Source organism: Erinaceus europaeus, chromosome 2, assembly GCF_950295315.1.
Source record: "Erinaceus europaeus chromosome 2, mEriEur2.1, whole genome shotgun sequence".
NCBI lineage: Eukaryota > Metazoa > Chordata > Mammalia > Eulipotyphla > Erinaceidae > Erinaceus > Erinaceus europaeus.
The window spans coordinates 108,346,956-108,361,039 of record NC_080163.1 but is presented as its reverse complement, the minus strand read 5'-3'; the positions used below and the strand labels follow the sequence as shown (position 1 = coordinate 108,361,039).

The window sequence follows — 14,084 nt, the reverse complement described above, 5'->3', positions numbered from 1 at the left end:
TGAACCTTGGAATCTCAGGCATGAGTCTTTGCATAACCATTATGCTGTCTCCCCAGCCCCTGACCACATTTCTCACACTGCTTTCATGTCTCAAGAGGCACAGCCTAACGTGGAAAGCAGAATTTCCTTGTGAACGTAGGCTGTTCAGCTACTCTTTATATTTAATGAAGTTTTTTTATAGATCATTTAAGGTGATCTGGTTGGGAAGGTGGGGTTTGTTCTTACCTTTATGGGCACATATCCATGGGCCACCTCACTTGAGCTGCATGGAATAGGCAGAGGGGATGCAGTCTCGAGAAGCTGAAAGTAGGAAAGGTTCTGTGAATGGGAAGACAAAGCCTCCTTCCAAAAGTTCACAGTGTGATTTCATAAAACTCCTGAGGGCTATTCACTGTCAAATGTAAACCATTAATACCCCAATAAAGGAAAAAAAAAAAAAAAAAACTCCTGAGGGCCAACTCCAGAGGAGTACTCAGAGACCACGTGTGAAGGTTTACTGAGTTCTCTCCAGGACCAAAGACTCTCTTCTTCCCTCTCCTCCTGGGAATATGGTTGGAAGACATGAGGGACAGAGTCTGACTTGACTGACATGAGCAGTGAGCCAGGTATGAGTCAGTCACCATGCCAGAGCACTGTCAGCATGACCAGGAGCGAAAAGGGAACTGTGCCTTCTCCTCAATGGGGAACCCCTAGCTACAGCTTTTTGTTTCTTTTTCTTTATCGGGGGGATTAGTGGTTTACAGCATGACCAGGAGCGAAAAGGGGACTGTGCCTTCTCCTCAATGGGGAACCCCTAGCTACAGCTTTTTGTTTCTTTTTCTTTATCGGGGGGATTAGTGGTTTACAATCAAGTGTAAAATATAGTAGTTGGCACATGTGTTGTGGGGAAAGGGCCCACTGTCTGGGAAGTCCAAGCCATTATTTCCATGAGAGTCTGAGTAAGTTGACCCCGAGTCCCCCCCCCCCCCTTCTTAGGGAGGAGCATTAGGCAGGTCCCCCTGACCTCATGAGCTTATAATGGATGGGCTTTTCCAGATGGGTTACCTTCCTGTCTGTACATGCTCCTCTATTCCCTTTGAACAAGAGCCATGAATTACTATGCACGGCCAACCTGTAACCTACTGCAAATATCCTGGCTTTGTTTAGCTGCCCCCTTCCTCACTGCCTAGAGATGCTTGTAATCCACCCTTAGAGAAAAAGGCCTACCTATGCATTGTGAGCTCATGACCGGATCTTGTATGATAACTTCCCAGCTAAGATCAAACACTTGACACAGCAAGATGTAACTCTGCATTGTGTGTATGGCTTAATGATCACCTCAACCTTCTCTCTGAACCTTGGGTATATCTAACTGCTTGTGTCCTCCAATACAAGAGATGTCCATGAGGCTTCTCCCAGAGCTGTTTGTGTGCTTCCTTCCTCTTCGCACACTTCACCCTCGTCATCAGTCACCCTTGTCATCAGGGCCCCCCTAGGACTCTCAGGGGCTGGTCCAGTCTCTGCTGCCAGTGGCCAGGGAGGCGGAGGCTCCGGGACGACCCACAGTGTATAACATTTCTCAGTGTTCCACATAACATTCCAACCCTCCATTTAGGTCTTCCTAGCTACAATTTTAACGTTGATTCTAAAATAAATAAATAAGTAAATAAATAAATAAATAAATAAAGTGAGGACCAGGGTGTGGTTTAGCAGGCACAACAAATGTCTTGGATGTCTGAGGCTCCAGTTCAATTTCTGGCACTACCTGTGGCCAAATGTCTCTTTTCCTTTCATAAAAATATTTAAGGGCCGGGCAGTAGCACAGCAGATTAAATGCACATGGGATAAAACTCAAGGACCGGTATAAGGATCCTGGTTTGAGCCCCTGGCTCCCCACTTGCAGGGTGGTCGCTTCATAGGTGGTGAAGCAGGACTGTAGATGTCTGTCTTTCTCTCTCCCTCTCTGTCTCCCCTCTTCTCTCGATTTCGCTCTGTCCTATCCAGCAATAACAACAGCAATGACAACAATAATAATGACAACAAGGGTAACAACAAGGGCAACAAAATGGGAAAAATGGCCTCTAAGAGCAGTGGATTTGTAGTGCAGGCACCCAACCCCAGCAATAACCCTGAAGGCAAAACAAACAAACAAAATATTTAAAAGGGGAGGGAGGGGAGGAAATAGCTCATCTAATAGACCATATGCTCTACAGTGAGTGAAACTCCAGGTTTAAGTCCTAGTGCCATACAGGAGCACCCTGGAGAAGAGTTTCATGGATAGTGGAGCAGTGTGATAGTGGGATCTGCTCTCAGTCTCTTACTCTCTTTTCTTCCGCTCTCTCAAGAAAATAAAGATGGGAAAATTGCTCCTGGGAGATCGTTGTGCATGTAGAAGCCCTAGGCTCATTTCCTGGTGCTACAGAAAAAAATTAAATGTAAAAGAAATACAGAAAAAGAAAAGTTGGAGTAACTTGGAAAGGCCTGCTCTGGTCTTAGTTCCCTTACCCACTGTGCCATCTCCCGGACCACCGGTCGCAGTTCCCTGATTCTACTCAAGGTCTGTCTAGGGCATTCCCTGTTCTCTGACTGCAGGGAAAGAAACTGGAAATTCTTCAACGGTACCCTTTGAGTTGTTGGCCTGAGTGACGGGCTCCCAGTAAGAAATGCATGAGAACCACAACTAAAGCAAATGCCATGCTGGTTTCTCCTCTCCTCCAGTTTGTCTCTAAATCACGAAATTCAGGCAAACAATAGGCAATCAGCAGTGACAAAGAGGTACCTGCATCTTGGTTACTTTCTCCAGCTCCCTCAGGGCCAATTTGGTGTCTCGGACCAGGATGGTGAACATTCCCATGTCACGGGCAGGCTTCAGATTAGTCCCAATGTCATCCAGAAAAACAACCTGAACCAAAATGATATATACACATACTAGCATCCTTTCAACCAAAGTCATGTGTGAGGGTGACACCATAAAGAAACGCATTAAAATACCAACTGTATTGGGGCTGGGCAGTGGCACACTGGGTTAAACACATATAGTAGGATGTGCAAGGATCCTGGTTGGAGCCCCCGGTTCCCCACCTGCAAGGGGGTCACTTCACAAGTTGTGAAGCAGGTTTGCAGGTATCTTTCTCTCTCCCTCTCTATCTTCTCTTCCCTTTTCAATTCCTCTTTGTCCTATTGAAAAAAAAAAATGGCTGCCCTGGAAGCAAAAAAAAAAAGAAACAAACAAACAAAAAAAACCAACAGTGGCCCCCACATGCAGGGGAATCAATTCACAGGCGGTAAAGCAGGTCTGTAGATGTCTCTCTCTCTCTCCCCGTCTTCCCCTCCTCTCTCCATTTCTCTCTGTCCTATCTAACAACGATGACACCATAACAACAACAACAATAAAAAAGGGCAACAAAAGGGAAAATAAATAAAATTTAAAAAATTAAAAAACAAAACCAACAGTGGCTATTTTATGATGATGAAATTAATTTTTTTCTCCATGAGATCTATCTTTTTTCCTTCCTTCCTTCCTTCCTTCCTCTCTTTCTTTCTTTCTTTCTTTCTTTCTTTCTTTCTTTCTGCCACTAGCATTACCAATGTAGCTTGATGCCTGCCCACTCCCAGTGGTCACTATTATTTTTCTTTCTTTTGTGATAGAGCTAGGGGTGAGGGGTGGAGACAGTGGAGTACTACTGGTGGTGGAACACTGCTCCAATGCTCATGAAGCTTCCATGCAGGTGTGAACTGGGGCTTTGAATTCAGGAACGTGAGCATGGTAATTTATGTGCCCAGGACTGTCTACTGTTAACATGAATATTTAATTACATATACATAGAAACACACACACACAGATCTACATGTTCCCACCTATACCTATTGGTTTCAGCCTGGATTCTGATTAAGGAATGTTATAAATTTATCAGGATGATATTAAACCACCTAGGAAAATTGACACTGAGTAGATTCAAAACTTCTGGAGAACAACTGTAATTGGGTAGAGAACATAGCAAAGTATGAAGCAACCAAAGGCAAAAAAAAAAGGGGGGGGCTGGGTGGTGGCACACCTGGTTGAGCGCATGTGTTACAATGCATAAGGACCCGGGTTTGAGCCTCCCGTCCCCACTTGCAGGGGGAAAGCTTCACAAGTGGTGAAGCAGGGCTGCAGGTGTCTCTCTGTGTCTCTCCCTCTCTATCACCCCCTTCCCACTTGAATTCTGGCTGTCTCTATACAATAAATAAAGATTAAAAAAAATTTTTAAAAAGACTTCACAGAAAAGAAATAGACACATCAATTAAATAGAACTGAATTGAGGAAGAGACCCAAATACAAGTGGCAATTTGATTTTTAATAATAATGCAACCAGCTAGAGAGAAAAAAAGATTACTTAATGGTGTTGGTATAACTAGTTAACTATTTGGGAGAAACCCATATGAATTCTTACTTCATCTCTTATCTCCACATAAATTCTTAATGAGTGAAAGATCTAAACTTTAAAATAAGAAAGGAGGAAAAAAAACAGATCTTTAACGTTCTAGAAAAGACTATGGAGGTACATTTATCTATCATTGTGGATTAGGGCAAGCTCAGAATTCCAAGCAACTCAAGCATGTGAAAAATGTACTTGAAAAGGCAAGTATTGAAATGATGATTTAGATTTGGAGCCACGATAATACTTAGGGAAGCAGAGGCTGAGAAGAGCAGGCACAAGTTTAAGTGAGTCGGCCAAGATGAAAGCAAGCAAGGGGTCTTGATGATGATCAAGTTCAGAGTTCTTTCTACCCAGCATATTGGAGAGAGAGGAAGAGCATACCAGAAACCACAGGAAAAGGAAGTTAGTCTTGGTCCCATCACTTTTGTGTGTAGAACACAATGAAGCCAGTGTTTTAGAATAGATCACATGGACACAGTATGGATATGGAATTGAATGGGTAGTAAGGCACCAAGAAGTAGCTTACTGCTATACGAAAGCCCCTTCCAGCTCATGTTTTGGTGGGGTGGCCTAGCCTAGTTTGGGGGAAATCTACCACAGTCTGTTTCTTTATAGGTAAAACAAAGCATCAGATCTAGCAGTTTTCTTGACCTTTTTTGACTAAAGTTCTGTAAAAGCCACAGAGAGGGGCCAGATGCCCATTCTAGGAGGATATTTTAGAGTAATGAGATGAGTGAAAATTCTCTAGGAGAAGGCCTGGCCTTGGAGAAGTGGAACTCCCACCTTGAGTCATCCTGCCAGATCCCACCTGTCTCCCACCTAATCATTCAGCTTCTCCTGAGTGCAACCTCTCTAAAACATTGTCCTCCCATGAGAAGAACCATCTGCATACCTCACTGGGGCTGGCCTTCAAGTTGTCCAGCACAAACTTGTAGATCTGAAGATCAGGCTTGGCCATTCCAACATGACAGGACTCAATCAGTAGGTCAAAGTGTGGCCTCAGTTCACACATGAGCTGGGCTAGGCTACCCCTCTGGGTTCTGTCGTCTAGCCAGTTGTTGGTGAGGATGCAGGTGGTAAATCCTAAGTGAGAAATCAGCAATTTATTCAGCTAAGTACACAAGAGATAGTAAATACGGCTTAATCTTCTTTTTTATATATATAAAAAAGGAACACTAACAAAACCATAGGATAAGAGGGTGTCGTATGCTTTACATTGGTTTGTTCTAGCCCTCCCCCGCCAAGAGAATTGGATCAGTCCAGTTAATTTTCGCGGGCCCGCTTGGCCCCGCCCCAAGGAACCCCGAGAGAGAGGGTTCCTGAGTTCGAGAGTGCCAGAGTTTCAGAGGGTTCCCCAGTAAGAGAGTTCCAGAGTTCTAGAGTTGGAGAGTTCCTGAGTTCCAGAGTAAGAGAGAGTGCTTGTGCCGCCGCAAAGAGACAGCAGAGTTCTGTTTGGTGATTAGTTTGTCTTAGTTTATGAATCGTTGTTCCTGAATAAAGAAATACAGCTTCCCTGCCCAGCCGTTGTCTCCGCGTCTCTGTTCACCACCGTGAAGCCAGCCTGGCCAGCAAGAGCTTACGAATTTTAACAACAAGAGGGGTACAATTCCAAACAATTCCCATCACCAGAACTCTGTATCCCATCCCCTCCCCTGAAAGTTTTCCCATTTTTAAAATTTTTTTATATTTATTTATTTTCCATTTTGTTGCCCTTGTTGTTTAACATTGTTGTGGTTATTGATGTCATTGTTGGATAGGACAGAGAGAAATGGAGAGAGGAGGTGAAGACAGAGAGAGGGAGAGAAAGACACCTGCAGACCTGCTTGCTTCACTGCTTGTGAAGCGACTCTCCTGCAGGTGGGGAGTCGGGGGCTCAAACTGGGATCCTTCTGCGGGTCCTTGTGCTTTGTGTTACATGCACTAACCTGCTGCGCCACTGCCCGACTCCCAATTTTCCCATTCTTTGACCCTCTGACCTCCCTGGGTAGATGACCTTGCCAACATGTCCAGAACCTCACCTCTCCAGAGTCCTACATGAGTAGGGAAAGATAGAGGCAGGCTGGGGGTGTGGATCCAACAACCAATATCCAGAAGAGAAGCAATTATAGAAGTCAGAACTCCTTCCTTCTACACCCCAAAAAGAATTTTAGTCCATACTTTTGGATGGGAAAATATTAGAGGAAGATGACCTGAGGCCTCTGAAGCCCAGTTCCACCAGGTCCCAAGAATTTTATGAAATGGAATCTATTTTTGCACCATCACTGAAAGGGAAGAGATTCTAGAGAACACCTGAAAAAAACAGGTGTTGTTTTGCTTTTCTGAGAGGGAAGACGAAGAAAAGAAGGACAGTTATGGTATGACTTCACTCATAAGTGAAATGAATATTAGACAACTGAAACACATAAACTTGGAAAAATATATAGTCATTCCATAACTATGATCTTTGGAGGACTGTCGGGCATTAAGCCAGCTCCCCTGAATTCCTGATACTATGGCCTATTTACATAATCATTGTTTTGCCTGAAAAATGCCCATCCAATTCCATACCTTTGATCTATCTTCTTTCTACCTCGAGACCTGCCCTGCCTGCAGGGTAACGTTAATCCCACTGGTTAAAACCTTCGCAACAATTGCTAAGGAAGTTTCTACCTTAGCCCACTTTTTCCTTTTCTCCACCCCCTTTCCTAGTCATTTCCTTTTCCACTTGCCACTTCCAGTTCTATCCTATAAAAGCGTTGTCTCTAATCAATAAAGACACATTGCGTTCCCACTCCGCCACGAGTACCTGGTCTCTCCCCGCATCCCTGAGTAAGCAGCAGCCCAGGCTGAGTTCTCTCCAACCCAGAGAGTATGCGCCTGGGAAGAAGGCATGCCCACGCTAGCCTGGCAGAGGATTATGGTGGTTACTATTGCGGGCAAAGGGAGAAGACACAGAACTTTGGTGGAGGGAGTGGTGTGATATTATACCCTACTATTTTATAAACTTGTAAATCACTATTAAATCACAGTAGGAATTTTATTTTAAAAAAAGAGAGAAAGAAAGAAAGAAAGAAAGAAAGGGAGAGAGAGAAAGAAAGAAAGAAAGAAGGAAGGAAGGAAAGAAGGAAGGAAGGAAGGAAGGAAGGAAGGAAGGAAGGAAAGAAGGGAGGGAGGGAGGGAGGGAGGGAGGGAGGGAGGAAGGAAGGAAGGAAGGAAGGAAGGAAGGAAGGAAGGAAGAAAGCCTACAGTAAATGGGCCAGCTACAGAGCCTGCTCTGAGAAACTTGATCTAAGTGTGATGCCCCAGAACTTGATCTTAGTGTGATGTGAGGAGCCTCACTTAACTTACATCAATTTCTTAATGTCCAGTTTCTAAATCAGCAAGTTAGAATCCAGGTGATATCTCACTGGGTAGAGTGCAGACCTTATTGTGCATGAGGTCCTGGGTTCACCACATGGAAACACCATGGATGGAACAAAGGGAACTCCATGGGTGGTGGAGTGTGCTCTGATATCATTCTCATTCTCTCTCTCTCTCTCATTGGTGAATATAATTGAGTAAAATTAAAAAACAAAAAACAAAAAAAAGGCCAACGAGGCCTTTCGGCAACATTACACATGTATCAGGTGCTTGATTCATTTCCTGGAGCTCACAGATTAGCAAGTTGGGAAATAAATAATCTTTACCCATCCTCACCTCTGACATAGACACAGAAGAAATGGAGTATACATTTTGAGCTTTCAGAAACCCAAACAAAAGCATCGGGAGCTTTAGGTCATGTGACATGACTCAGTTCATACAACCCAAGTTACTGGACACTAATCACCTCCTTTATTTATTTGTTTGTTTTATCTTTTTATGCCCTTGTTTTTTTATTATTGTTGTAGTTATTATTGTTGTTATTGACTCCGTCGTTGTTAGATAGGACGTCGTTGTTAGAGAGAAATGGAGAGAGGAGGGGAGACAGAGAGGAGGAGAGAAAGATAGACACCTGCAGACCTGCTTCACCGCCTGTGAAGAGACTCTCTTGCAGGTGGGGAGCCAGGGCTCGAACCATGATCCTTACGCTGGTCCTTGCACTTCACACCACATGTGTTTAACCCGCTGTGCTACCACCCAGCTTCCATTACCACCTTTTTTAAAACTTGAAGTCTAGCATCTATACTACATAATTGTAATTTCAGATATGCCACAAAGATTCCACATGCTGTAGTTTGCAAAGTAATCTTCACCATGAGTCTTTTTTTCTTTATAAACTGTCATATTTCCAGTATAGTATTATTATTATTTATTTATTTTTGTGCCATGCTATGGATCAAACTCAAGGCTTCCCACATGTGTGATATGCACTCTACCATTGAGCCACCTCCCTAGCCCAAGACTTTTTGTTTGTTTCAAGTTTTTTTTGTTTAATATTTAGTTATTTATTTATTCATTATTTAATATTTATTTAATATTTTTTATTTAATTATTATTTAATATTTAGTTATTTATTTATTCATTTAGTTGCCCTTGTTTTTTATTGTAGTTATTATTGTTGTTGTTATTGATGTAGTTGTTGTTGGATAGGATAGAGACATGGAGAGAGGAGGGGAAGAGAGAGGGTCAGAGAAAGATACCTGCCAACCTGCTTCACTGCCTATGAAGGGATTCCCTGCAGTTGGGGAGCCAGGAGCTTGAACCGGGATCCTTATGTCGGTCCTTGTGCTTTGCGCCACCTGCTCTTAACCCGCTGCATTACCATCCAACTCCCCACTTTTTTTTTTTTAAGAGAGAGCGAGAGCAAAGTACTACTCCACCATCGATGGAGTTTTGCTTGGTTTGTCTGTGTTGCTGTCAGTGGTGCTAAAGATTGAACCCTGGGTCTCAAGTATGTAAGACAAGCACTGTACCACTGAGTCACCTTTCTCTCTCTGTATTATTTTTTTTTCTGCCTCCAGGGTTATCACTGGGGCTTTGTGCCTGCACTACAAATCCACTGCTCCTGGAAGCCATTTTATCCATTTTGTTGCCCTTGTTGTTGTTACTGCTGTCATTGCTGTTGAATAGAATGGAGAGAAATGACAGACAGAGAGGAAGAGAAAGACAGACACCTGCAGACCTTCTTCACTGCTTATGAAGCAACTCCTGCAGGTGGGGAGTCTGGAGCTTGAAACAGGATCCTTACACCAGTCCTTGTGCTTCGTGCCATGTGCACTTGACCCATAGTGCTACCACACAGCCCACACCCCAATCACCTCTCTAGTAATGTTGGGAAGTTGTGAGGATGTAGTTGACCTTGGCAGGGCTCACAAAGCACCCTGCATTCCTGATACTATGGCCTATCTACATAATCATTGTTTTGCCTAAAAGATCCCCACCCATTCCATTCCTTTGATCTATCTTCTTTCTACCCTCAAGACCCTCCCTGCCTGCAGGGTAGTATTATTAATCCTACTAGTTAAAACCCTTGCAACAGTTGCTAAGGGAGTTCGTACCTTTCCAGCCCCATTTTGCCTTTCTCCACCTCTTTCCTAGCCATTTCCGTTTCCAACTTGCCACTTCTGGGTCGGACCTTTAAAAGCTTTGGCTCTCTGATCAATAAAGATATTGCATTGCCTCACGCCATGTGTTTGGTTCCTGAGTCATCTCCCTTGTGTCACTGAGAGAGTAGCAGCCCAGGCTGGTTCCAACTGAGTTCTCTCCAATCCAGAGAGCACATGCCCGGAAAGAAGCACCCCCACGCTAGCCCAGCATAGTACAATTTTTATTTTATATTTTGAGGGGTGTGTGTGTGTGTACAGAAACCAAAGCTCTGCTCTACTACTCATAAAGCTTCCCTTGTTTTGCTTTTATTATTCTCATATAGTGTCACGAATCAATGTCAGTTGTGTGTTCTATTGCTGAACGACCTCCCCAGCCCTTCTAATCCCGTTCTATTGATAACAATCCCCATAGTATACACTACATCATCATGACTTAATCATTTGGCAACTGGAAGATTGTAGTTCTTGTACCCTTTTACCCACCTCACCTATATCCCAGTCTTCCACCATCTGGATGACTGCCAATCTGTTTTCTGTCTTTATGACTTTCTCTCCTCCCCCCCTTCCTTCTTTCCTGACATTGCTGGGGATTCACTGATCAATGTTGACTTTTTCAGATATAGAGAGAAAGAACATGAGAGAGACCACAGCTCTGAATTCCTCCATTATGCTGCAGGCTAGACTTGAACCTGGCTGTTGCACATGCCAAAGAAAGCAAACTATTCAAGTCAGCTATTCTGCTGACATAACTATAGTTTGTTTTTTAAGTCCACATGCATTCATTTCTCACCAGCCCAGTTAATCCTCCCCACCTCTAGGGCTGGCAAGGTGTTGTGACTTTCTCACATTTACAGATGTGCAAACAAACTCAGACAGACCAAAGCCATACAGTACATGCAGCACCATGTCAGGCCTGACCCAGCCTGGGGATCACCACTCCAGTAATTTTTCTGCTCTACACTACTACTAACTCTTGAGTCTACTGCAAAGCACTCTCATGTTAGAATAGCCATCCCTGGCCATCAGAGATAAATTCTGTTTCCAAGGTATCATCCAGGATCAGACAGTAGTTTACCAGTTAGAATGCACACCTTACTTGTTTGAAGAACAAGTCTTGAACCCCCAGCTGTTAGGAACACTGTGTACTCATGGTAAGCAAAAGGAATTATGGGATGTGAAAATAATTAGCATATTATATTCACATCAAGTTGATGTCAAGAGCATATGACAGACATACACAAACTCACAAGAGATTGTGGGTATAGGAAGTTACTTAAATGAGTGTCTGGCAGAAATCTCTCCTTTCCTGCTTGCTTTTTACCTGATCAGTTTGGCCTTATCCCTAGAGCTGCACTGCTGCTTCCCCCTGAGACCTGTAGCAGAATGCTGGTAAACAATGCTCAAGTATTGTGGCCTACACCACATAGCTATCCCATCTTTCCCTCTTTGCTTATTTTGCTGCCACATCTCTTACATACCTAAATAAACCTGTTTTGTGATAAACCTGAATTTCTTAAACCCCCAACAAAAGCCTGCCAAAAGTCTTAATTATTTTAATTACTACACTCAGCCATCGTATGGGAGCATTTAGGAAGGTTCACAAGTGGTGGAGCAGTGATGTGGTGTTTCTCCTTTGTCTATCTCTCCCTCTACCTTGATAGTTCTCACTTTCTTTTTTAAATATTGTATTTATTTATTCATGAGAGAGATAGGAGAGAGAGAGAGAGAGAAAGAACCAGACATCACTCTGGTACACGTGCTGCCGGGGATCGAACTTAGGACCTCATACTTGAGAGTCCACTGCCTTATTCACTGTGCCACCTCTTAGATATTTCTTACTTTTAAAAAAAAATTTTTATTTATAAAAAGGAAACATTGATAAAACCATAGGATAAGAGGGGTACAACTTCACACAATTCCTACCACCAGAACTCCATATTATTTCTCACTTTCTACCTGGAAAAAAAAAAGTGTGCTGAGTGTTGGTATGCTTCTAAATTCTGCTTATAAGACCTTCTGTTTTGATCATCACATTAGGTTCGCTTGTATTGCTTAAGGCTGTGGTCTATTTACATAATCATTGTTTTCATTGGTTTAATCCCCACTGGTTCCTGTGGTTTTTTCCTTCGCCCCACCCCCTATCCTACATACTTCCTCTTCCTGACACTTCCGCTTCAGGAGATATAAAGACAGGGCTTTCAAATGAAGAGAGATTAGATTAGATTGTTGAACTCATCCCCGATCGTTAATAAAGATTGAACTGCGTTCCCAGCTCAGCCATGAGTCCCTGGTCGTCTCTCTCCTGCCCACGAAGCTAGCCCGGCAGCTGAGAGTAGTAGAATCATGCAGGTATGAAACCTCAGTGATAACCCTGGTGACAAAACAAGCAAATAAGCAAACATCACCTGCTGTCTCTGAATAAGCAGCAAGGGCAGGAGCTTGGTGGTGCTGGAAGTGAGACATGGATGGTTTTGCTGGTGAGATGCTTTCCATGTAACAGGGCTAAGAAGTATGGAGGGAGGTTGGCTCAGCTACCTCATGTGAGTCTTCTGGTAAAGTGGGTCAAGTCACTTCGCATGCACCCTCAAGAAGAGCGGGACTCTGATGCCTAGCAAGTACTCTGAGAATGAGTGTGAGCTCACATCGTAGACTATCTGACTCCCTCTGAAACCACATCAGGCAGCTCATTGTTGGGGGCTGGGCCCACTGCTCAGGAAGTCCAGGCCATTATTTCCATGAAAGTCTGAACAGGTCAACCGCAGACCCTCCCCCCTGCAGGTTGAGATATGGCAGATCCCTCCTGATCTCTGGAATTTATGACTTGGACCCCCGGACATGGATGCCTCTATACACATGCCACCCTTCCTCCTTTTTTAAACAAAACCCATAAATTACTGTGTATGACTAACTTGAAAACCACCAGCAAACATCCTGATTGCTCAGCTGCCTCCCTTCTTCCACACCCCGCCCTAAAGTGCCTGTAGTCCACCTCCAGAAAAATATACATTGTGAAGCTTATGATCAAACCTTGTATGGTAACCTTTTACTTGTGATCAAATAGTCTGTAGGTCAAAATGTGACTATACATTGTGTTGCTCTGTGTTTGGGTTAATAATTACCTCAACCTTCCCCTCCCCAGCAATGGGTATATTTGACTGCCTTTTCCCCCAATAAACAAGTTGTTCCACTGAGGCTCTCTCAGAGCTGACTGCTTGTCTCACTGAGCACTTTGCCCCTGCCACGTGGAGCCACCCCAGGACTCCCAGGGGACAACTCTGACCCTCAATTCTGCTGGCCAGGGGTTGGGGGATCAAGAGCGAGCCCACAGCTCACAGTTCAGCAAGGCCAAACAAAAATCATATTTGCTTAAAAAACTTTCTCTATCTTTCCCGAGATAGAAATAGGCTGGGAGTATGGATCGACCTGTCAATGCCCATGTTCAGTGGGGAAGCAATTACAGAAACCAGACCTTCCACCTTCTGCACCTCATAATGATCCTGGGTCCATACTACCAGAGGGATAAAGAACAGGAAAGCTTCCTATGGAGGGGATGGAATATGGAGTTCTAGTGGTGGGAATTGTGTGGAACTGTACTTCTCTTATCCTACAGTCTTATTGATCATTATTAAATAATAAAATTTAAAAAAAGAAAAAAGTAAAAACTTTCCCTTCCTTTCTTTTTATTTCTTCTATTTTTTATTTTTATTATTGGATATAGACAGAGAGAAATTGAAAGGGGAGGAGGAGATAGAGAGGGAGAGAAACAGAGAGACACTTACAGCCCTGATTCACCATTTGTGAAGCTTTTCCCCTGCAAGTGGGGATCAGGGGCTTAAACCTGGGACCGTAAGCATTGTAATGTGAGTGCTTAATCAAAAGTGTCACCACTTGGCCCCCTTTCTTTCTTTCTTTCTTTCTTTCTTTCTTTCTTTCTTTCTTTCTTTCTTTTTTTACAGATATATTGTATTATTTAAATCATATGAGAGAGCTTCATGTAAAAGAGGCTGAGAGAGAGCACCAGCCTAGCACACACTGTGTTAGGATGTACTGGGAGCCTCAGGCATATGAGTCCTTAGAAATGGCAGCTGAGAAATTTCCCTGGTGTTGAGATTTTGATTTTCCATCATGTGAGCTGGAAGCCTTTTGAGTGATTTATTTGATTATATTTTGTCACCAGGGT

General features: G+C 43.5%; 1 protein-coding gene across 4 annotated transcripts in view; it reads right to left on the bottom strand.

The window, feature by feature from the left end:
• Positions 1 to 14,084, bottom strand: part of EPHX2 (epoxide hydrolase 2) — a 71,920-nt gene that overhangs the window by 44,712 nt on the left and 13,124 nt on the right. For all 4 annotated transcript variants that reach the window (XR_009548210.1, XR_009548211.1, XM_007517256.3 and 1 more), the window contains 3 exons: positions 5,293 to 5,483; positions 2,759 to 2,881; positions 226 to 300 (listed from right to left, as the gene is read on the bottom strand). Coding sequence is in view for 2 of the 4 variants with exons in the window: in XM_007517256.3 (XP_007517318.1) it covers positions 226 to 300; positions 2,759 to 2,881; positions 5,293 to 5,483 (389 nt within the window). In the remaining 2 variants the exon portion in view is untranslated. The remainder of the gene's footprint in view (positions 1 to 225; positions 301 to 2,758; positions 2,882 to 5,292; positions 5,484 to 14,084) is intronic.